Genomic DNA, 24,311 nt, shown 5'->3' with positions numbered 1-24,311 from the left:
CTGGAATCTGCTATCATCAATCAAACCAACAATATGAACCTGTCAGGAGGACATTGGAAATCGGACGCCATTGACACCTTAATCCCTCGCACCCCTTTTGAAGAAGATGACCCAGGAAACGCGACCGCCAGATCCATCGCCAAACGGGAGCTAATGAGGCCAAAAACCACTAGGGAATTTGGTCAATCTCCTCCTTCTTAAGAAACGCCACCTCCTTAACATCGGAGGCCTAAGGCCACACCTTCATGTTTTTGTATATATACCATTGTAACTTTCCACCTGTCCATATTCTACCAGTGAACAGGGGCACAGAAACAAGTGCCCGAAATATATGGTTTCAACGTTTAAATAGTGTTTTATGGGCCTTCTTATTTTCATATTACACTGTAGTATTACAGGAAAGACATTCATAAAGATATATATATATATATATATATATATATATATATATATATATATATATATATATATATATATATGTTACTCATTTCACGAACGAGGAGACCAGGGTCCTAACGCAAGGCTAGGACGGAACGATACAGACTCATGCCATCAGAACATAATATGTCCATTTAAATTTCGTACCTGAAAGTTTGCAGACTGTAGTAGGTCGCAAATGTGGTAACTTAGTGTCTAAAGATAAGTTAGACATGTATATATATGTATGTATATATGTAAGTATATAACTTATCTTTAGGGTTGGTTATCAGGGAATCTTTTAGGTGGGATGATATTGCTAGCCCTATGCCTTCCTCTCCCACCCATTTCTGGAGAAGACACACCTCAATCAAGTAACTGCTAGGTACATAACTTTCTATTGGCCACAGAGGTGCAATTAATTTTTCAGGAAACGTGTTTAAATTGCTTCCTTCCGTTTGGGATCGAACTCGGAGCAATTGTTGGTGAAGCAAGGCGGCCTTTTCCCCGGGGAGTGGGGGATGGCTCCAGAAGGCATTGACCTAGCGTTCTTCTTCTGCTATTTTAGGATGAGATTTCTAGACTCATGTGCATCCTGTGCATTCCCCGTATGGGAAGGCGGTTAATTATTTCATATTCTGTTCGGACTACGAAGAGAGCTTTTATTTGAGCCACACATCCCCGAGATCTCAAGCCAGTGAAATACTTAATACCACGTATATTTTAGCATTGTTCCTGTGTCAAAAGTGACGGTGTAATCTAGCCATTTCCCGCAATTTATAGGTGAGGTTGCCATCGACCGCAACGTGTTGGCCAGCTCTTGGGAACGCAGAAAATAAGATTATGTCCAATTAATTCCGTATTTTTTCTTACTATACAAATTTATAGGTGAAGTACCACGAATTACGCAGAGAGCAGCAGTGGGCAGGCAGCCAGAGATCTATAGATGTGACAGTAACGCTGTGTGAGGAACCCGGAGTGAAATGCGTCGGTGTATCAAGCGATAAATATACAGGACTGTTATACTTTAAATACATATTTATGTAGTCGGACAAAGAAGGGAAAGTACAGTTGGCAATTTGCACATTTTTAATGCTGGGTTAGTTATTTTTTTAACACTCACTGCGTTTTGGGTACCTTCAAGTTTTCGTCGAATGAAATGTCTAACGTTGTAAATAAACCAGATTCCACTAAAATCCTAAAATGTCTTGGAAACTTTTTAGGAAAAATATACACAGTAATGAGAACAATAATTGACAAATGGTACAAAAAGAAGAGGAAAAAGGATTGGTGTGTACGTGAAGTGCCGTTACATGGGCTTCGCCTCAGCAATGACGTCATAGATTTTTTTTGTTTCTTCGACGTTCATTCCACAGAACTATGGCGTGTTTCTAGGTGGTCTTGCTCGCATAAACTAGCACGCCACGACTGTTTCTTGGTTCTATCTCACTATGAGTGTGAATTATTGGTCACCTGTGCTGGTCGACACATTCCCTGCACTTCCTTTGTCTCTGTATTTGGTTTCTTCACGTTGTCTTCTACTTTATATCCGTTACTCTTCACTGTTGACAAAGTATCCATGTAACAAATATGAAAATGCTATTGTAGATAGTGCAATATCTCTAGCTATGGCAACCATTGCATTCTGGGGAATTAAAGGTTTTAACGATCATTATCTGTTTTGTAAATTCTACTTTTTTTTTCTTACGAGACTTTGGGCTAGTTCTCCTCATGAGAATAGATGTCATGAGTTGTTCTTTTCAGTCCTGCAAGGAATATGTAACGCATCCGTAGCCTATATTGAACCCAGAAGGCAGCTCCCCACGGACTTTTCCGTCGCCTCACTAATTTTCTTCTCTCCATTTCCAGCTATATATGCTGTCATTTGTCAACTTCCTTGCCCCTGTATTGTATTTGATGTATATTGTTTTATTGTATTTGATGTGTACTGTTTTTATAATCTGGACCCACAGAAACTCCTTATTTTCTCGTACTGATATTGATTTTTGTAATCTCTTAAACTGCAATTCTTCTTGCCCTCTATTGCTACCGTACAACTGGGATTACTACCATGTAGGTTTTTCTTAAACTCTTGTGAGGCTTGAATCACTTCTTAGATTTTATTTTATCTACTGTTCCTCCTATCCTAATTCCTTATTACATATTTTTTTCAGATTCATGACCAGTAGTGAGACTTTCTTGTACCTCTTTCTTGTGATAGTAATTTCATTTTACCTTTTGTTTCAACAATATTCTAACTTTTCATTAAAGTATTGTTTTCCTTGTTTTTTTTCATATTTTTTTGCCATTCACAAAAGAACTGTTCACTAATGATTGTCATCTTGCGTATTTCTCTTTTATTTTACCCTTGCCCTGGTTATTTTCACAAGGGTATGTTGTTGTGCGTCTTCCGCTTCACCATAGTTACTAAATATTTTTCACAGTTCTTTATGACACATTCTTTTTCTCCAGTCCATCTTGACAACCACAATTCGGTCTGTGATCCCAGTTGACCAATATATGTCATAGGATACGTTACGTGAGGGCGGGTGTCTTGCCTTCTTCACTTACGTATTTTCGGCGTTCCAACTTCATTATCATTTCAAACTGGAACACGGAAGTTAAGATTTTTTTCTTTTTGAATTCCTCTGCTTACTTGACAGGGTAAGTGTATTTTTCATAATTACCCCCATCGGATACAAATTTATTCCTTTCGGGAATTTTTTCCACTTTACAATCAAAGACGTGATTATTATATTTTGATTTTCATCTGATTTTTTTTTTATCTTTCTTTTAATGAGGATTACTGTGCATGTTCTTTTCTTATTAACTGGTCATGGTTCCAGGTTCCTAAGCACTCACTCAGTTACGGACACAATATACTGTTCGTGTTATGTGCAGAGTTATTTTACTTTAAACAGTTTTTAACTTTTCTTTTTCGTAATATTAATCCCTTTCTCCAGATGACAGTGACTTCCCTTGTTCTTAACTGTTTCTCTCCTTTCTAAGTTTTATAATCTCGTCTTTAGCTTTACCTCCTTTAGGACTTAACTCATTTGAGTGTTCGTTGTATTCGGAACATTACCCTTTTCTTCAGTAAATACTTGAAAATAATTCTTTGCACTCCACACACAGTTACGGGCACACCTTTATACTGTTCGTGTTAGTTGCAGAACTATTTAACTTGAAACAGTTTGACTTTATAGCTTTTCTCCTTGATGTTATTAATCTATTATTTCAAGTGATACTGACTTCCCATGTTATTTACTATTTTAATCGTCTTTAGCTTCATTGTCTTTGTTTACAGTAATCAGAGTTAGCATTCTTCTTCTTCTTCTTCGTAGCTTTTGAGCAACCCGGTTTGTTTACTTTTGTTTTGAGTTGTCACTCGCAACTTGAGAATTTTCTACCATGTATTTTAACAGCGAAGGGGAAGACTCAGATGATGAATGGTTTTACAGTTCGTTTAAAAGGTAATAAGAGTCATTTATTGATCCATTTAGTTGTAAATGACTAATTTAGGGTCAATAAATAGCTTAGTAGACGAAGGCAACCTGTGGGTTATACCTTTGTATAACTTGTCCCACTAGCTTAATTAAATCCGTATATTGTTGTAAACTACTAGCTTATACCAGACTAATTTGGGTGGACCATCTCGTTATTATGTCAGCTTGTCATCAAAGGTGAAGAGGGTCATTGGAAGATCTGTATAGGCAAAAGGTTAGGTTAGGCAGACAGTGCCTGTGTAGTTCGGGGAGTTTAAGTGATTTCCAACTGCGGTGACGTAAGCTGTCATTGATAGATGAATGACAAATTGATAATGTCAGTCAGTTAGCTTAAATTTCAAGTTCCCAGTTGATAGTGTTGACATTTTGTGGGTAGGCCACCTCTCAGGTTGTCCCTGGCACTTTCAGATTAAGCTGTTGGCTATGCACTGTATCTAGTGAAACTGTTGATTATGCACTGTATCTAATGAAACTATTGGTTATCCACTGTATCTAATGAAACTATTGGTTATGCACTGTAGCTAATTAACCTATTGGTTATGCACTGAATCTAGCCTAATGAAACTATTGGGTATGCACTGGGTAATTCTAAGCAGCAGTTCCGTGGTGAGCTAGACTATGGCAATTGACATTTTCCTGTGTTATTTTCCTTGCTTTGCAAGAATTTAAAGTAATATTTTGTCGGCCGGCTTTAACTAAACTGTAATTGACCTTTGAAGACTACACGACGGGGTAGATCTAAGCCCCCCACCCCCTCCATAGCTAATACAGCAAAATTTTAACCAGTAGACACCCCTAGGGTAAGTTAGGTTGGTATTTTTAACCTGTTAACTCATGAATTATTTTTACATAATTATGAATACGTAGATGCTTCAGACACTGAAATTAGCATGAATTTTCAGACCCCTCCAACTTTTAACTTGAGGAGTTTCACCTTCAGTATGGCTTTCCTTAAATTCGGTTCAAACATTGCATGATTGCATTCCTGAGGAATTGCCTTCAAATGTCTTTTATGCCGTAGTTATAACATTCTTAGGCAGTAAAACCTGTGCATTGAAGATGATTCCAAAACAGCTGAAAAAATACCTTTAAAAATTAACAGGTATCCTGGTCTGGAAATTGTCAGTAATATTCATGAATCAAATTTTGATAGTTTAAGAAAAACAGGGTGTCCATGGATAATATACAGAGTCAAACAGTTTATTATTCTGTTAAGTACCTTGCAAAAGAAAAACTACAACCAAAAAATCTCAGGACTAACATGAATCCCAAGCCTAGTCACCTTACCCAGCTATTGCCCGTGCTGACCCTGGAATATCTCAAGTAGTAGGTCAGATTAGTTGCTGCCCCTCTTAATATTAACTAGGCTAGGCTAGGGTAACAATAAGTACCTTTGATTGAGTGCACAATTGAACCATAAGAGTAATGTTATTTAACTGGTTGCAGGGTACTATGGATCTAGGAGAGAAAGCCCTTAGCTGTGTTAGGTTATGGTAGGTAACACCAGCACAATTGTTATCTACCCATTTTGCACTCATTCCCTTTCCAGTGAAGAATTAGAGGAATTTATTTCTGGTGATAGAAATTCATTTCTCGGTATAATGTGGTTTGGATTCCACAATAAGCTGTAGGTCCTGTTGCTAGGTAACCATTTGGTTCTTAGCCACATAAAATAAGTCTTGATCCTTCGGGCCAGCCCTAGGAGCGCTGTTAATCAGCTCAGTGGTCTGGTTAAACTAAGGTATACTTAACTTATTCCCTTTCCAGATAATGTGTGTCAAATTAATTCCTCACCAGAATCATGAAGCATACTGTTAACTCTTGGCTTGCCCAGGGATTGGCTCTATGACTCTCCCCCTCATATATGTCATAAATTCATCCACATTTAAATCCTTTATATAGCCTAAAATGGTATAATATGCTGTACAGTTCTGTATAGAGTATGTGCATATATATGCAAAACCTATGTATATCTCCCTGTTTTTAGTACATTATTACTTCCAGTAATCAAAAGAAGTATGTACGTACAAAGTACTGATTCAGCAATCCTAACAGTCTTAACAGTAAATAAAGACCAGCTTCAACACCTTTATGCAATGAATCAAGAAACTTATTTCTGATCCCATTCTTAACTTCTGTCGCCACGAAAAGCATCTGTAAAATTGTGGCGTGTTCAGAGTGAAATAGCAATGTCAAAATATATTTCTATAGATGCTGTTCAAAAGTTGTGCACTGCATTGTATTTTATTTTTTAACAGGTATGATGACCTCTTGATGTACAATGTACAAGGCAGCATCTCATGTATGGCTCTGAAGGGCAATAGTAAACTATTACTAGCTTCTTCTAGAGGTAAGTTTGGCTACTTGTTTGTAAAGTTTTTTTCTATTAAATTTCTAACCCCTGAAGTTGATACTATGCATGCGTCCTGGTGTACAGTAACGTTCTGAGTTTTCAGGTATTTCATTTGCTTATAAAGATATTGTATTTTCAGATTAAGATGCAAATGTTCGCTATTATAAAGAATCTGTAGAAACTATTTCTCAACTAACTCCTCAGACACTATAGTAACAGTGTTGAGGTAACCTCGTGTAATTGATATTTATATTATTATTGTGTTAAAGTAACAGAAGTAGGGCTTTATACCTTCTATCATAGAGGTGTTCATGTTTAACTAAAAGCATCTTTCTATAATTAGAACAAGACATTAAATTTATGCTTTTAAATGAAAAAACTAGTATCATTTAAGATTGAGCTGGAAAGGTAACTCATAGCTATCTACTGGGCATTTTTACTCCAAAGCTTTTAATTTTTGAGGAAAATATTGAAAATGTGGAATAAAACATTATTGTTTTTACTGTATTTGTAACCTTATCTTGATATCTGAAAACATTTGGAAATATTTATTGGCATTGTATGCCCTCATTTTTCCAAATTACTGTGTAAGAATTTTGTATTGGTAATATGGTGTAGGCAGATCATATTTACAGTGTATTATGGTATCTTGTAGATGTGTTAGAAAAAAATTATTTTGAGGTATTCAGAGTTATGAAAATTCTCCAAGGTTACCTTTTATTTTATTTTATTTTATTTTTTGTAAGGAACTTCAGGATTTGGAAACAGTAGGTTCTAGCATTTTGATTTAGTTCCCAGGTGTCTAAATTTATTATACTGTACCAGTAAAATTCTGTCTTGTTATAATGGTTTTGTAAGTAATTTCTTAATTTTTGGACCAAGTGAGGAACATTGTAATAAGAAAATGCAACAGTGGAAGAAAATCAGTGTTGGTTCTCTTGTGCCTTTTGATGTTTTTGTGTAGGATATAGGATACATAAATAGGCAGACCCCAACCTTAATTCCCATGTCTTGACAGTACCCATAACCCCTACCTCATGTGCCGAAATACATCCCAAATTCTTAATTTTCATTGTTCCGATGTTTTTCGTTTAATACCTTTGGTCATATGACTTTCTTTTTTTGGATCCTTAATCCTTGATGACCATGGCAGCTGTACAGTTTTAAATTGTAAGTGGCACTGCATAGTCTGGCACTGTATATGAAGCACCTGTGTTTGTCACATGGTAACTGCGTTATAGTTAATTAGATTAGAGTGGTTTCTTACCAGGTTGGAGATCCATACCTTAGAAAAGATATCAGGTTTATTATAGGGGAACAAGAGACAGCCTGTCTCAGTACAGCTGCCATGGTCATCCAGGATACAGGATCCAAAAAAGAAAGTCCTATGACCAAAGGTATTGAATGAAAAACATCGGAACAATGAAAATTAAGATTTTGGGATGTATTTCAGCACCTGAGGTAGGGGTTATGGGTACTGTCAAGACGTGGGAATTAAGGTTGGGGTCTGCCTACTTATGTATCCTATATCCTACACAAAAATATCAAAAGGCACAAGAGAACCAACAATGATTTTCTTCCACTGTTGCATTTTCTTATTACCAATGTTCCTCATTTGGTCCAAAAATTAAGAAATTTTCTAAGAAAGCCAGGAGAGGCATTTAGCTCTTAAAACCACCATAACAGGGTCATCCTGATGGAAAAACTGCTAGCAAATTTGCCATATTCTTCGTTAAAATAGGAACGTCAGTAAGTAAATGGAAGGTTTGCAGAGGGTTAGTAGGCTCTCAGAGATGTTTCCACCATGTATTGTTTTTTTAATGTGTGAAACATTTTACCTTCAGGTCAGCATCATGAAATTTCAGAGTTGAGTGTTCCTAAAAAGACCATTGCTGGCAAAGACTCTGGTCTGACAAGAGATAGAGACTTTAGTGTTATGGCAGCTGGATATACAACAGGCATAGTGAAAAAGGTAAGTTTCTTTTTTTGTTGCTAGAACTTCTTAAACTCTTGTCTTCACTGTTGTTTGCTACTTATCATCTAATTTTTTGTGAGGTTCATTTTTAAACACAATAAGTGGTGCTTGCTTTTGCAGTAAAAGTAAGCCTTTGTTGAATTTTCAGTAGTCTGTGAGATTGCATATGGTCACTGCATTTCAGAATAAAAGTTGACTTGTACCTAAGGAGTTTGCATGTGCTACAGGAGTTTTATTTAAGTAACTTACCAGGTAATTACATAGCTATTGGTTCCCAACCTACGGCAGCTTAAAAATTCAGAATTCACTCTGCAGCTCTTCTATCGTTTGTGTGTAGGTGATAAGGTCCCGCCCACTATCTGAGACTCAAAGGATCAACTTAGCAGAGATCTCAGTTAGTTTCCTGCTGGCTTCCGATCAACATCAAGGGGTTTTCTGTAGCTGCTTCATTTGCCCGATCTTGGTGAAGTATTCAGAATTTGTTGTTCTTGTGGCTTTCAGTCATTGGTGAATTGATTTTCTGGTTAACTTTAGGAATTGCTTTAGTTAACAATGTCGGATTTTAGTTCATCCAGTATTCGCTTCTGTTCTGAGGGTTGTAAAACTAGGTTAACCAAGTTTTCTTATGGTTCTCATACTAAATGCACTAAATGTAGGAGGCAAGAATGTAGTAAGGATAATACTTGCATAGAGTGTCAGGATTGGGAGGATAAAAAATGGAAAGCCTTAAAATCTCATCTAGAAAAACTTGAAAGAGATAGAAAGAGGAAGACAGCCTTTAGGGCTGAGAGTAGGGCCAGTACAGATTCTACTTCTTTTGCTAATGTAGGGAATGATAGAAGAACTGTAACTCCTCCAATTCCTCCTGTTTCTCCCATTCTAAGTTCTCCAACTTTACCATCTACTCCTGTTCCAGGTCCCCATGATTCCACTCTCCACGCCATTGCCAGCCTCAAATCAAGGTTTGATCAGAAGTTTGGATTATTATCCAATACCATTATGGAGGATACGGCACTGAATAATCCTGATGGGTTCCGGCACTTGTTCTTCAAGACCTAAATTTCATAATCAATCAATCAATCATTATGGAGATGGGGTCTGCTATTAGATCTCTGATGGAGAAAAATGTGAATAGTGACATTGCAGTGAAAAGGTTTTTAAGGTTTTCAAGATTTTTAGGTTTCTCGATCGGGGCGTCGGGGTGCTAGCGAGAAAGATCGAGGACTGTCCAGATCTCACTGAAGACTTTGCCTCTGATCGGCTGGGAGTTCTTTCGTGCACCAATAGGGCAGTTAGAGACAGCTCTTCAGAACTCGCCTCTCTCTTTTCAATGGATGCACTAAGTTGTTCCTTTGAGTCACGGATAGTGGGCAGGATCTTGTCACCTACACACAAACAATAGAAGTGCCACCGTGCGAACTTTGAATTTTTAAGCTGCTGTAGGTTAGGAACCAATAGCTATGTAATTACTGTTAAGTATATGTACTGTAAAACTTTATTATATCATAAAAATGTCATTTTTGATGATTTTTCATTGAATGGTAGCGTGCCACTGCACAAATAAGTTTGGTTACATTCTTGAATTATAATTGTGCACATAGGAGATATATACCATATACATTACTATATTTTATATCACCTGTGCAATATTACAAGGGGGAAACTCCAAGTGCCCAGAGTTCTCTCCTTCATCATCAAGTTCCCTGTCCAGGACAGAATTTCCCTGATGCCAAGACCACAACAATAGGAGGAGTAATTCAGTATTACTGTTGTAGGCATAAATCAAAATGCACGTCCTTGTGCTGCTATAAGTTTATTGAGATCATTTAGTTGCATTTCTAGATTCAGAGCGCTCTCCTAAGAGACTTGTTCTTAAATGAACAGTGAAAATGGGTGTAAGGGTTAAGTTGAAAAAGAAAAAGGCTTTTTCTCTTTTTGGTTAATAAAAATTTTTACATAAACATAGTTTCTTCATGCAAAATATAATTTTTATATTTTATAGCCCTAATATGGGTTTCCCTTACCACACCAGGTTTTCAAATCTGGCATAGGGTAAGTTTTCAACTGCTAATGAAGTATGGTACTATGCCATAATCATCTTTTCAGGGTTGAAACCTTATACATTACACTTTATTTGCTGCTCACCTGCATTGGACTGAAGAGCACAAAAAAAAATATATATTAGCACAGGGGTAATGTTATGTACAAGAGGCTTACCTTGCTACATATTGAATTCTGGTAACCGTCTCTGATATCAAGAGGGATATTGTATATGGTTAATAGTTTAATGTAATCCAGTACTAACCTGTATTAATCACTTACAGATGGTGCCATTAGAATCAGGCGTTGTTACATCGGAATCAGCTGATATTAATTTTTATTTGATACCTAACCCATCTGATGATACAGGTAAAGTGGGCTTCAGTCACTCTTTGAAAATAGCACATGCCATCAGAACAGTCAGCAGCTGACTTTTGTAAACTTGTGGTTTCCAGAAAAGCTCTTGACAGTTCACTGAATGTTTATTAAATCTAAGAGCAACTCACATTTTAAAGTTTTCTTTTTATCGTTAACACTGCTTAGAAAGAATCATACAGTATGTAATATTTTCACTTTTAAGATTTATGAATGCATTGTTTTGTAAGATTCCGATCAAATTGTTAAATAGTGACAAGTTATTTTGAATATATTATGATAATATAGATGTTCACCTCCGTTTTCAATTTTCCCTCTACTGTTTTCTATAGTTTGGGTTGTTTTATAATGGTAGTGTTTTAGTAGCAAATTTATATAAAGCTGTTTAGTTTGATAAACCAAATGATGGAACTTGTATATGTTGAGCATGTTATAACCCCTTGGAACTTGTGTATGTTGAGCATATTATAACCACTTTAAGAAGTGTGTAGCAGGTCTGTAAGATTTATACAATTGTCGTTGTACTTGTTTATAGTACAGTACTTCCCATTTTCATCTCTACTAGTAAATTAGAGTAGCTGTAAAGTATATCGGTATTAGAAAAACATATTTATTGCGTTAGGTTGATGACTAATTATCTCAACTCATTACTAGTTACATATAGCCTACAGCTAAAAGTATAAGCAATCACTCTTTATTGTATCTCGTTATTAATTTTTCTGTTTTGTAATTCATTGCTTTGTCTTCTACTTTCAGATATAATAACCCTTAAACAAGTAATAAAGAAGGGCATTGAAAATTGTCCTGTGGCTGCCGCAGGTTCAGTTGCCTATTATGGGATAGATATTTCAGACGTTATGGCCTATGACTTGAGCTCAGATACATCCAAAGATATTTCTTTAGTGACTGGAAGTCTAGAACCACTCAGCAAAGAGGTGAATTCAAGAACAATAAGTGAACTTTGTGCTAAGCATGGAAACCTCTACCTGTGTTTAAATCATACTGGAAGTGTGTTAATGTATGACCCCAGGAAAAGTCAAGTTTCACAGAAAGGTGTTTACTCTGAACCTGTAGGTGGTAGATGGACATTGGACATCAGTGACAGCGGCCATTATATTTCTACTTTTAGTTCAAATGGTACTTTAAGATTACTTGACTCTAGAAACTTCAGTGAATTATTGTTTACTAGAAGTTTCGAAGTTCAAGAAGAGTTCAGAGTTGCAGCAGAGGAGTGCATTTGCGTGAGACTGTGTCCACATAACAGTTTTGTGTCGGTGTCAGGGATAGATAGAAATGTCCAGATATTAGACATTAATGAAAAGGATACTATTACATTTGTCCATGATGGACATAGGGATAAAGAAATACAAAGCATCTCGACTCATATTTGGCACCCAGTTCAGGAAAACTTACTGTTCTCAGCTGACAATACTGGCCAGCTTCAAGCATGGAGATTTAAAGGAAGCTAGTAGATATGTAGATGGTGTTTTAGCCATAAGATATAGAACAGTCATAATTTACTTACGCTGCACTTCCCAGAATGGTGCCCTGTTAGTTGAGAATGGCGTCAGTAGATAAAATAAGTCCTGAGTATTACTGAAAAGTAACCCTCAGTACATAAATATTTTTGATCCTACAGGGATACAACCATTGCCTTTTATATTGGGAGTATCCTTTACAAGCTGAAGTGAGTGTTGACTCTTGATAACAAGGTAGTTAACTGATGTAGATAAGAGGGTGAGAGAGGTAACCCCTCTCTCGCCTCACTCTCGCTACTCCACTTTTTCTTTAGCCACCATCATGAGAGGACACGCTTGATCCCACTTCCCAGTGTGCCTGTTGGATCCTTGGATGTAAACGCTACCATTGTTCCCTTTCACCTCGTGTGTGTCCGGTGCATTTATTTTGCTTTTACATGCTTTTATTTGACTTCTGTTTCTGTTTGGATCAAAACTTGTAACTCAGTTTTCAACTTGTTCCCTTTGTCCGATGGACTTGAAATTTTGCATGGTTATTCAGTCCCAGTGGCAATACAACCTTACATGATCAGTAGGTCAGCAGTGACCTCTAGTGACCTTACATTAATCTTTCCCAGTATCTCAGGATTTGTATGAAGTGAATAACTCTTCAGATTTTTCATACCTTCCTTGACTCGGTGGAGTTTCGTTAGGTACAATCATAAATCTGTTACAATTTCTGTCAAAACTAAAAAGTATCAAATAAAAAAATATAAACACTTTTATTAAAATGCACTAAAAATGTAAAAAATAATTACTTGGGACACACCAAGATTGTCTTACAATTAATCATGTCTGCAAAACTAAAAGTGTGGATGCCAAACATGGAAGGAAATGCTACAATTTCTTGTAGCACTTCTTTCCGTGTTTGGCGGCCACGTTCATATTTTTGTAGACATGATTAATTGTAAGAAAATCCTGGTGTCTCAAAAAATTATCTTTTACTTTTTAGTGTTTTTTAACAAAAGAGCATTTTGAATTTTTTTTTTTTTTTTTTTTTGTGTCTTTTTTCTGTAGATGGGAAAAAACAAGGACCAGTGCCAGTGTGGGTATCATGAGCACCCATGTGGTCATTTCTTGTCCCTCTTATGGGTAGACCCACATGAGACCTGTGTTTATTGAGTTAAAAGACAAAGTCATAAGACTAAGAGCAGTCTTTCATTTCAGAACTGGTGGGGTGACCTGGTCTTGAGGAAATTAATAAATTTTTGTTTTAGATTAAGCTGCCTTCTGCAAATTATGCCTCTCTTTACTCAATTTTATTTTTAATTCCCTAATCTGTGCTTATAAACTGTTTGTTTTTAGCAGTTTCTCAAGGAAGTCTATCCTGATTTAGACTTCTCAGGTCGCTTTCAACTTGAAAATCATTTTGCTCAAGAGGTTGAGACTTAATAGAAAAATAAAATAGCTATCACTACTACGACCATCTTAAACTTTTGTGTCTATGGTGAACCCGATGGGTTAAACCTCCCCACAGCTTCATACAGTAAGCAGAAGCCAGGACATTTACCTTTTTATTCATGTAGACTGCACAAACTTGATTTACATAGACGACAATGTTCTTTTGTTGTAACGCTTCTGCTCAGCACATTCTAGGTTTTTCTTTCCTTGCTTTCCATTTTAGCAGGAGCAGCACATTCCACAGAAATTTTGAATGCTGATGTATTGCTTTTTTTTTTTTACTGTAAATGCTGCAATTAAAATTTATTTAACTTTTAAGAGGATGAACTTTTATATAATTTACAAGTTTTCATAACAGGCAACCGTTGCTCTCATGGCCTTATTTATCAGTCAGCATATTGTGAACTAGAATTTAAGGTTTGTATATGCAGTTTCCTGTTTTCATTTTTGTATTTTATTGATGAAGCAGATGTATTTATGTGTACATTACACAATTACATTGAAAAATACAGTGTAGTACAGGAGTACACTAAAGTGCTATATGAAAATTTATTTTTTCAAAAGTATGTTCTTGTATTTAGGTTGTACAGTGCCAGAGTTTGATGTATAACACATCACATGCAAAAGTAAATAGTCTAAGATTTTCTCATTTTATGTGAAAAATCTTTAATCCAGGGTGGGATCAAGGATAGACTAAAATGTGCTTGTGTACAGGGCTAAGTATTATGAATATTGTATATTACAGTATAACACATACACAGTATTTATGCTTTTCAGTTTAATTAGTGTGTTTTATAGCATACAAGTCAGTGTAATTGCTCAGAAAATGTCTCATTTTATCATAACACAATTCTATATACCTGTGTAATGTACTATGATCTGATATTATGCTCATCACAGTTAATAAAATGTTTTTATGTATTTTTCTAAATTTTCTGGTTTACATAAGAATAAAGGACCCCTGTTTTTATTGAGGTTGGTGATTATTAACCCTCTTCAGTTGATTGTTTAAGGTATACTGTAAAGGCTATTCCTGCTGCAAATGGATTCCTTTTCGAACAGTACGTCGTGTCAGCCATATTACGGTGGAGAATTTGTGAAAATTTCCTCAACACTTGGGTGTGGGTGAGTGGGTTGTAGTTTTAAAGCAAGGCCTCTACCAACAACATTGCCAGAAACTTGATGTAGTTAGTAGTATGATTATGCTTAGTGACATAGATTTAACAAGCAAGCGTAGTTAGAAGCCTAACTCAACATTTCTCGATTTATTAACAAAAGGCCATTGTTTTGAGCCCAAATCACATATTCAAGGCTAGTAATATTAATACTGTGACATAAAATGACGAACTAATGTTACAATTTTAAGGAAATGAAAGATATCAAGGCTTCAAAGTCAGTATGAATCATAAGAGAAATTATTCTGGCACTTAGGGAAAAATAATAAAGTAGAATTTGGTATTGAAAAACTTGGACAAAGGGTTTAAACACTAACACACAGTGAAAAAGGTAGGCTAAGACATTGAAAGTACAACTATTGTAAGGCAAATAGGCTCTGAAGTTAGAATTAAAACTAGAAAAAAAAACAAAAATAAGAGGAGTGCTCTTTCTGTCTCAACTGGATCCAAACAGGTGGTGTACTGATCATTAGGACACCGGTGTTGTTTTAGGGTATTTGCAATGGAACTGAAGTAGTGGAACTACATAGCCCCTTCCTCAAAAGGATTTTTGAGCACTCGTCACCCATGCTATTCAAGATGTCATATTTTTATCACCTTTTATAATGGACCAGGTATGTTTCTTGCTCAAATGTTCTTACGGGAATGATATCAAGTAAGTTTTGCTTGGTAAAACTTTTTCCAGATGCCATAGCCATTGGGACTGTCAATAACATTACTATTTGAAAATTATTGTGCTTATACCAATATATCTTATAAGACATTTCTACCAGAAGACCTTTTTGGTGTCTTCCTTAATTAGCACTGTATGTAATTTAAGTTTATACAGTATTAAAACTTTCAAAATATGGAGAATACTCTTTAAGAATTCAGAAAAAATTATGAGTATTGTTTTTCCTCTGTGAACCATACATATGGTGTTAGGTTATGTTGCAATGCGTTGTCACTATTTTATGTATACGTGGCTAACAAGAATGGGAGGTGCCATATCATGGGTCCAGAGCCCAATTGGGAGCAGTTGGTCAAATTGGCTTAGACACTAGAGATACATTATATATATATATATATATATATATATATATATATATATATATATATATATATATATATATATATATATATATATATATATATGTGTGTATATATATATATATATATATATATATGTATGTATGTATGTATGTATGTATGTATGTATGTATGTATATATGTGTACATATGAAGTACGCGAAAGAATATTAATGGTAATCACTTTGCTTATTTTGTTGCTTTTAAAAAATGGGTTAATGTTTAAAACAACTGCTGATGTATGTAAATATAACACAAAAAGTAATTCAGTGTTCTGGTTCGAGATAACCAAAATCCATTAAAAGCGCTTCTCCCTACGCAAATGGCAGTCACGGTACATAGGCCTACTATTTACTAAGTATAGAGGTAATAAACGTTTCTGAGCGAGAATTGGATGCATTTGGCTGAAAGATTCGTAAAATGCTACTGATCTGTTGTTAGTGGTGATCACCAAGTTAATGAAGCCCGAACAGACTGAAAAGTGCTGCAATGCTGGTTGGGTGATCAAATAAAATGCCTTAAGTCCAGTTAAATCTGCCAAAATGCAGAAGCGTATCTTTAAATTGACCAAAATTATTACAAATATGTCTTTTGTTGGTCAGAGGGAAACAATTCATGAAGGTTGAGTTACTGAGTAGAAAGAGAGATGGAAATAAAAATTACATGTTAAAAATGGCAACTCTGAACTTACCTAAACACCATTGCAAATCCCACAAATCTGACAGCAAGCAAAAGTTAACGCTAATGTTGACAAAAATCATTTGAAACATGCTTTTTATATAGATAAGGGAAAACGATTTACGGATGATGAGTGGGAAGAGAAGTGGGGATAATAAAATTGCTCGGTAAATGTGGTAACACTGAAATGTACATACATATTGGTAATTTGGTACCACCTTAGGCAAAGCTCAGTCGACTGTCCTGAAGCCGGAGTAAACGTCAACAGTCCTTGCCAAAATACCGGCCTTGGAAGTTCGTTAGTTTAAAGCCGTATTACTCTTTATGATTCGTTTTTATTTTGTGTGTGATCCTAGTCAGAAACAATAATGTTGAGCGGTATGGAAAGCATTGAAATAAATGGCCCCAAGATTTAGTGGAATCCAGAGGTAAGGACATTAAATTTGTGTTAGTGGTGGGTGTAGATCAGGTAGTTTTCTTGTAGAGACGTTTTGCGTTTTTGAGAGTATTTTTATTACAGGTTGCAACATTTAATCGACTGGGTTACTGATGTAAGATATAATGTCACTGCTGGTTTGAATGTTATTTTTCCGCCGTAAATGGATGGTGGACTTATTTCAACAATAAATCGGAACAGTAAGGGGGTCACAGTGGGGAAACCGGTTATTTCGGGTGAGGAAGTACAGAATCTATTCTAAATGCTGACATGTCTGACATGTAGCAAAAACTAATCTTTAACAAAAACTGCCCCAACCTAGAGTATAACCAAGGGCACCGGGTTTTACTTGGCTGGGTTGTTCTCGCCACCTTTGAGCCTCTTACCTGACCTGACTTGACCTAGGGTCCCAAAAGCCATTTAGTAAAATGTACGGTTGTATCCTGACCAAACCTTACTAAATGTAACCTCAAATTTACCCAGACCCTGAGGCTGTCATTTCCCGCTATTGTTCCCATTGCCAGGCAACCCCCTCCCTCCCCCCCATCCACCTACCCATTAGGTAAGTTTCTTAGGTTAGGTCATATCCTTATTATTTAAAATTACAGCGCCCCAAGTTAGGTTATGTGAGGTGTCCAGAAATGTTCCTAGCACATTCAAAAACCTGTGAAAATCATACCTCCAACTCCAGAATGTAATAATGGTTTTAAGTCAACATTTTTCAAAACTAACAAGTCATATGTAAAGTTTTTATTTTACTTATGGAAAACTAACAATTATGATGTGATGTGTGAGTTTTATATGTAAAGTCAACAAAGTATATACCAAAATTGAGACTTGCAAATACTTGAGGTGCTAAAAATATGCAGGCTATGGAGAATTCTTTTTGTATACAAGATGGAGGGAAGGTGTCAAAATCATTCAAATCACATCATAATACAACAGAAAAACCTATTTTTGTTGAAAGCAATTAATCCACCAACCTGCTAAAAATATGCAGGAAATTCTTAGATGGAGGGAATTTTCAGATTTTTGATTTTTGATGGGGGGAGATGGTTTGGCGAGCGAAGCGAGCCTAATCACCCGGGATTTTTTTATTTTGAGCTGTTTTATGTGCTTTTTGAAGCACATAAAATATAGATAGATAGAAAGATATAACTTAATATGATGACACATTTGAATTTCAGTAGGAATAATGAAAAACCAACTGCTGTTACTTCTTGGGGTGAGGGGGACAAGTTGAGGCTGGGGGGGGGAGACAAGTTGAGGCTTTGGGGGGCATCTTGAGTCTTTGGGGGGCAGTTGCCCCAGCCCCCTAAATGACGCCCCTGCCTCCCCCTTTCCAGCTGAAAGGTCCACTTTCTGAGGTGAGTCTAAACCGAGAAATTATATGACTTTTTCCACAATGATAGATAGAAAGGTCTTTATTTTTCCATGAAAAAGTACTGAAGTACTGTACAATTGCGAGCAAAGACTGTGATGTTTTAATTGTTGAGAACACACACTCGACACCTTCCACCGGTCAGCTACCCGACCCCACCCCACCCTACTGTTACTTTCACTCCATGACATGCTTGTGGATCTCAATGAAGCAGTGGATATGTTCCTCGAGACTCCACCACAGAAAATTCGAAATGGAACGTGTTTTGGTGTGATTATAGTCCACCTGTGCCCACAGTATATGCTGATGATTTATTACTTCTCAGTCAGTAATGTGATTACCAGTCTTATCTTTTCTCTCTCTCTCTCTCTCTCTCTCTCTCTCTCTCTCTCTCTCTCTCTCTCATTTTTGTATTTGGTTTTATTATTGCATGTTGATAGAACAACTTTGCACGCTGTGGTTAGACGTAATTGTTCAGTTGGTCGTTCTCTCCATAGAAATTAATATCCACGGCTATAAATTGAACTTGAATAGCTAGTATGTAGGTCCAGATTTGATGGAAACCCCCTCCCCCCATCTTCGCACGGGACCTGGTTTGAAGACTCTTGGTACCCACTAGAGTCATTGACTCGTAATCATAGGGAGAAAGGGGACTCACTCTCGCTCTTATTATATATATATATATATATATATATATATATATATATATATATATATATATATATATATATATATATATATATATAAAACCATGAATGAGAAGCAAAAGTTTCATTCCGTGGGCACTCATAAGAATAGCGTAACTGAGTGGCAGAAAATGGAATATAGAATAGCTAATCTGTATAATGCCGTTGATTTTAGTATGACTGTAGTTCAAATGGGAAAAATGAATGCACGTAATGCACTTGAGTGAGGCTGGCGATGAATTTACCCGATCAGTTTCATTACCCGAGAGTTCACTCCTAATGTTTAATAGAAATTCTCTTTACATTTCGCACGTCATGTTAATTAGCATATATTACCATAGTTAATAATGACCCAAATAATAATGTATAAGTAACGACAATCGACAAGAACGCCAACGACGCCATATTATACAAACGACTGTTGCTGACGGAAGCATCCACTTCACTTTCTCAGAAATGCCCAATTCGATTCATTGACTCTTGATTGAACACCGGACAATTATTTCATAAAGGCAGAGTTACATTTTATTATATATATTATATTTATATAAAAAAATGGCGACGGGAACGATATAATTTCTTGAAAAGATGATGGAGTTGACGACACCTATTTATAGTTCGTTGTAGCATTTTGTCCTCTGATGCAAATAACTTCCCTGGCCTGTGATGCTTCAGTTGTGGCAACTTCTGCTTCATACTGAGGGAATTCATAGATGCGAAATTTTACACAAAGATAAGTCCATTTAAAGACCGCGGAATCTTGTTCAAGTACGGTCCCGACGTTAACAGTTCTTATATATATGAATAACAGTTTTCAGATATATGAATAAAGCAGTATGAAGTCGAGTCTAAGGGGCTAGTAGGTGAAGAAAGAAGAAATTCCGAGGGAAACTGTTCATGTATAAATACAGTTTAGGTAGAATCAAAGTAGTGGAAATATGTTTAACTGCTGTGAGTCTCTCTCTCTCTCTCTCTCTCTCTCTCTCTCTCTCTCTCTCTCTCTCTCTCTCTCTCTCTCTCTCTCTCTCTCTCTTCCCGCATTTGAGGTGCTCTAAGGTTAGCAGTCAGGCTTGTCTACACGAATTTTCCTCATGTGCGTTATCTCCCGTGTGGTCTAGTGGCTAGGATACGCGGCTCTCACCCGCGAGGCCCGGGTTCGATTCCCGGCACGGGAAAACGTTTTCGGAATTTGATTGCATAGGTATGAGTCACTAGGCCCTCGAGATCCGTGAAAGTCGCCGTTGCGTTTCGTTGCTGTCGGCCCAAAGTAAAAGCAGAAAAAAGGTTGTGAATTTAGCCATGAACAACCACGATTATAACAAAAATGTAGAAATGTTCCTGTGTATTAGGCGATACTGTTTTGTATCCGTGGGTGTTTTACCAGCTTGTGTATGTTTACATAAATATGTGCTATCGCCATACATTTATGAACTTATACATCTACAGAGAAGGCTTTTCAGCAGTGCAACAACCCCCATCACTGTGTCCATTCATCTGTCACACTTTGGTCTTCATTCTTTCCACATGGTTAGACCATACCAAAACGTGGTAGCCATGTAACCACTTGTAATAATCTTCGTATTTTGCATCCTTCCAACTCTTGCCCCATATAAATACACAAGTAATTCATCTTGACATCTTCAACCGCCTTCATTTCCTTTCACTTATCACACTTCACTGTCACAAAGCTTGGCTCCACAGTCCCTTCATACAGTCTTACCTTGGCATACTTAGACATTGGAAGTCCCTTTCCAAACTCAGTGTTCCATGCATCACCTCCCTTCCACCAGCCACTTCAGCATTCCTTGCTCCATCTTTATGGCTGACATTTTCTTAATTAACCTTCCTCTTCTTATATTCACAGTGCTACACTTTTTCCTCCAATTTCTTCCAGGCTGTTTTTTTTAACTAATTTTGGAGCCTCTGCAAGTAATTTAAAGAAATTTCGTCAATCTCTATTTTCATTAACCTAATCTTGCGTATAGGTCGCTCGATAACTTTTGACATATTCAGCTGCGACCACATAAAAAAAAAGGAAGTAACAAGCGATTCTGTGTTATTTCAACAGACTTTCAAGGTACAACTGCACCTTGAAAATTTAACACCTGTTCCTCTAAAATGTGTTGAAATGACATGAAAGTGCTTGGTACTTCTTTTATTTTGCTAGTGATCTCAGCTACATACATGAACCCTATAATAGTTTTTTTAAAGAGCTCTAATTTTATAGATAAAACCTAAACATTTTCATTAATAAGGAAAATACATTTGGCCAGCCCTGTGAAAGCTAGATAAATTACAGTAGCTCTGTGGTGTAGTGACACTGGTTAGTAAAGTGTAGTTTAGGATACAAATACTAAAGAATATCAGTACAGTAGCGTAATATTTGGTGATAACTTCTCGATTTTTAGACTGGCTGGTTTTCTGTAATTTGGCTGAACAGTGTACGGCACTGGTTTAAGACCCCAGATTTTTCAGGGATGCTTGTTCGAATCCAACTGCTGCCTTGAAATTTTCCCATTAAAGTTAGGAAGACAATTGTATGTCTTAATGATATGAATTGATGTGATCGTTAACATCGAGCCCTTGTGCAGTGTACTTTATGGCCTGTCCACACTAGCGGGCATGCCCGTCGGTCACTTCCAGGTGTTTATATTTTCTCTCGCTTCTGAAGCAGTGTTACCAGACAATCGCATTGCTCTGGCTCCCATATGCTATTGGTCACCTTCCCACCTTGTATAGTGGAACGGGATATGGGAACAGTGTTTGCCTGTCAGCCAGTGCCCATTAGTGTGGACATGGCTTAAGATGATATCAGATAAAAGAAAGGGGGTTGGATAAAAATAATTGGGAAATAGTTTTAAGAATGGTGGATCTCCAGCTGAAAGAGGGAATGATATACAAGTCAGAAGGTACGACTTTTGGACAAAATCTTAGATATACTGTACATATCCAGCATATAAACTTTAACAAGCTATTGCAGTTGCCCTTTCAATTATTGTGCTGTTACCTTGCTCTGTATCTGAAACCTTATTCCATGCCAGGAATTCAACGCAGGCCTCGCTGGTGAGAGCCATTCCAGCTGATAGACCACATGGGAGGTTGTCCTCTTTTTAGAAGGTAATTACTGAAGTGTTGGGTGACATTGGTATGTTTCAGGTCATCACCTTGGCCATTATCAGCCTTATTCTTTAACCTTATTCAAGGTTTTTGTGATAACAGATGGTATACCATGGAACATATGGTTCTCTGAGAGGTTTTATCTACCTGTGGTCCCAAATCTTTTGACTAAAGAGGTTATTCTGTGTTTGCTATTACAGGTTAACAAAGAAATAATAGTTGCAGTACTATAAGCGAATAGCCAAGTATGAGAACTGCAAAACTCATCATAGAGTTAGTACTGTACGTTGAACTCATAGAGCATTGTGTTAATTTTGGAAGAATAATGTCAGAAAAAAAGTATTTCGATATCTGCGCAGTGTTTCAAATGTATTCATTGGTAGGCTAAGTTTACTGGAAAAACATGCCAAATATAGAGTCCATATCCAAATGGTTTATGAGATATAGCTAGCCTTCAGTGGTAGAGGGACTTGTTTCAGTATGGAAATTTGGAATTTAACACACTGAAGATTTTGTGTTTGAGATGAATTCCTAATAAGGTATTTCTGGAGGAGAGAGTAGCTGAAACATGCTTCCTTAGGTAGTGTGTGCCAAGCTGTCTAAGGTGGTGGTTCAAGTCCAACTGCTGCCCTAGAATTTTTGTAAGAATACTCTATTATATCTTATTTCTTTACAATGTACACATAGTTGTATGTTATTTCAATCCCTTGTCCAACCATGACCTGACCAAAAAAGGAAAGAGGGTTAGGTGGGATAAGTGGAAAAAGAAAGAATGCAGGAATCATAGTTTATGTCCAAGACACATATGTAGAGTACAGTAAAGTATGTAGTAGAGAAGTACCATATTCCATTTTACAGTATCTTACGTTAGTTCACTACCTGCCATGTATTTTTGCAAACCATTGCTATACACTGTAAGCAATTCATTCGTCCGTTATCACACGGTGGGAAAATATTTTCCCGTGCCGGGAATCGAACCCGGGCCTCGCGGGTGAGAGCCGCGTATCCTAGCCACTAGACCACACGGGAAATGGTCTTTTTTCATAGAAGGTAATTACTGGAAATGTTGGTAACACTGGTATGTGCTGGTCATCACTTTGGACTGTTTATCAGCCTTGTTCTTTAACTTTTCCTCAAGAGGTTTTATTGTGATACACGGTGTACCACGGTTTTGACTAAAGAAGTTATCCTGAGTTTGCAATTTTAGGTTGACAAAGAAATAATTGGTTCGGTATTATAAATGAATAGCTAAGTATGAGAACTGCAAAATTCGTGGTTGAATTATTAATGTACTGTACTTTGAAGATTGTTAGAAAAAAATTATTTAAATGTCTGCGAGGTGCTTTAAATGTATTCATTGCTAGCCTTAGTTTAATAGAAAAACATGGTTTTTGATATGGTTCAAGCTAACCTCTTAAGGTTAGAAAGGAATGTTTTATTGTGGAAATTCGGAATTCAACTTACTGCATATTTTGTATGTATAAGATTAATTCCTTACTGGATATTTGAGGGGGATTGATTAGCTGAAACATGTTTCATCAGGTAGCGTGGCCGAGCGGTCTAAGGTGCTGGTTTAAGGCACCAGTCTCTTCGGGGGCATGGGTTCGAATCCCACCGCTGCCAAGAATTTTTGCAAGAATACTGTACAGTAATATATCTTGTTTCTTTACAATGTACGCATAGTTGTGTGCAATTTTAGTCCCTTGTCCAGCCGTGACCTGACCCAAAAAGAAAAGAGGGTTAGATGGAATAAGTGGAAAAAGAAAGAATGCTGGAATCATGTTTTATGATCAAGACACGTATGTAGGTACAGTTTAGTATGTACTGGAAATATATTCCATTTTATATCTTACATTAATTCCCTACCTGTCTTTTACTTTAGCAAACCATTACAATACATTTTAAAGAACTAATTCTACTGTTATAACAATGTTATGGAAAATATTTTCCCGTGCCGGGAATCGAACCCGGGCCTCGCGGGTGAGAGCCGCGTATCCTAGCCACTAGACCACACGGGAGGTGGTCTTTGTTCTTGGGAGGTAATTGTTGGAAATGTTGGTAACACTGGTATGTGCTGGTCATCACTTTAGACTGTTTATCAGCCTTATTCTTTAACTTTTCCCATGATGTTTTATTGTGATACGCGGTGTGCTATGGGATTGACTAAGGAGGTTATCCTGTCTGCT

The 24,311-nt window shown here is 36.8% G+C and overlaps 1 protein-coding gene and 4 non-coding genes across 5 annotated transcripts; 3 read left to right on the top strand and 2 right to left on the bottom strand.

The window, feature by feature from the left end:
• Positions 1 to 3,757: 3,757 nt before the first annotated feature.
• Positions 3,758 to 14,555, top strand: LOC136826765 (uncharacterized). The gene is made up of 5 exons (XM_067084186.1): positions 3,758 to 3,890; positions 6,182 to 6,273; positions 8,121 to 8,248; positions 10,576 to 10,660; positions 11,423 to 14,555. Exons 1-5 carry the CDS (start codon positions 3,829 to 3,831, stop codon positions 12,133 to 12,135), a joined length of 1,080 nt encoding a protein of 359 aa, XP_066940287.1. The 5' UTR covers positions 3,758 to 3,828; the 3' UTR covers positions 12,136 to 14,555.
• A 5,556-nt stretch (positions 14,556 to 20,111) lies between these two features.
• Positions 20,112 to 20,183, top strand: TRNAE-CUC (transfer RNA glutamic acid (anticodon CUC)). Its single transcript has one exon. It is a non-coding gene; the product is annotated as a tRNA-Glu (tRNA).
• A 2,899-nt stretch (positions 20,184 to 23,082) lies between these two features.
• On the bottom strand, positions 23,083 to 23,154 carry TRNAE-CUC (transfer RNA glutamic acid (anticodon CUC)). The gene has a single exon. It is a non-coding gene; the product is annotated as a tRNA-Glu (tRNA).
• Positions 23,155 to 23,666: 512 nt separating this feature from the next.
• TRNAL-AAG (transfer RNA leucine (anticodon AAG)) lies at positions 23,667 to 23,748 on the top strand. Its single transcript has one exon. It is a non-coding gene; the product is annotated as a tRNA-Leu (tRNA).
• Positions 23,749 to 24,071: 323 nt separating this feature from the next.
• Positions 24,072 to 24,143, bottom strand: TRNAE-CUC (transfer RNA glutamic acid (anticodon CUC)). Its single transcript has one exon. It is a non-coding gene; the product is annotated as a tRNA-Glu (tRNA).
• Between the last annotated feature and the right edge of the window lie 168 nt (positions 24,144 to 24,311).

This window comes from Macrobrachium rosenbergii, chromosome 41, assembly GCF_040412425.1.
Source record: "Macrobrachium rosenbergii isolate ZJJX-2024 chromosome 41, ASM4041242v1, whole genome shotgun sequence".
NCBI lineage: Eukaryota > Metazoa > Arthropoda > Malacostraca > Decapoda > Palaemonidae > Macrobrachium > Macrobrachium rosenbergii.
This window is presented reverse-complemented; position numbering and strand designations above follow the sequence as displayed.

Excerpts from the sequence above, each read along its gene's own strand:
- LOC136826765 (XM_067084186.1), top strand. The coding sequence starts at position 3,829 with ATGTATTTTAACAGCGAAGGGGAAGACTCAGATGATGAATGGTTTTAC. Across the intron at positions 3,891-6,181 it reads TTTTACAGTTCGTTTAAAAG|GTATGATGACCTCTTGATGT; the intron begins GTAATAAGAGTC and ends ATTTTTTAACAG. Across the intron at positions 8,249-10,575 it reads CAACAGGCATAGTGAAAAAG|ATGGTGCCATTAGAATCAGG; the intron begins GTAAGTTTCTTT and ends AATCACTTACAG.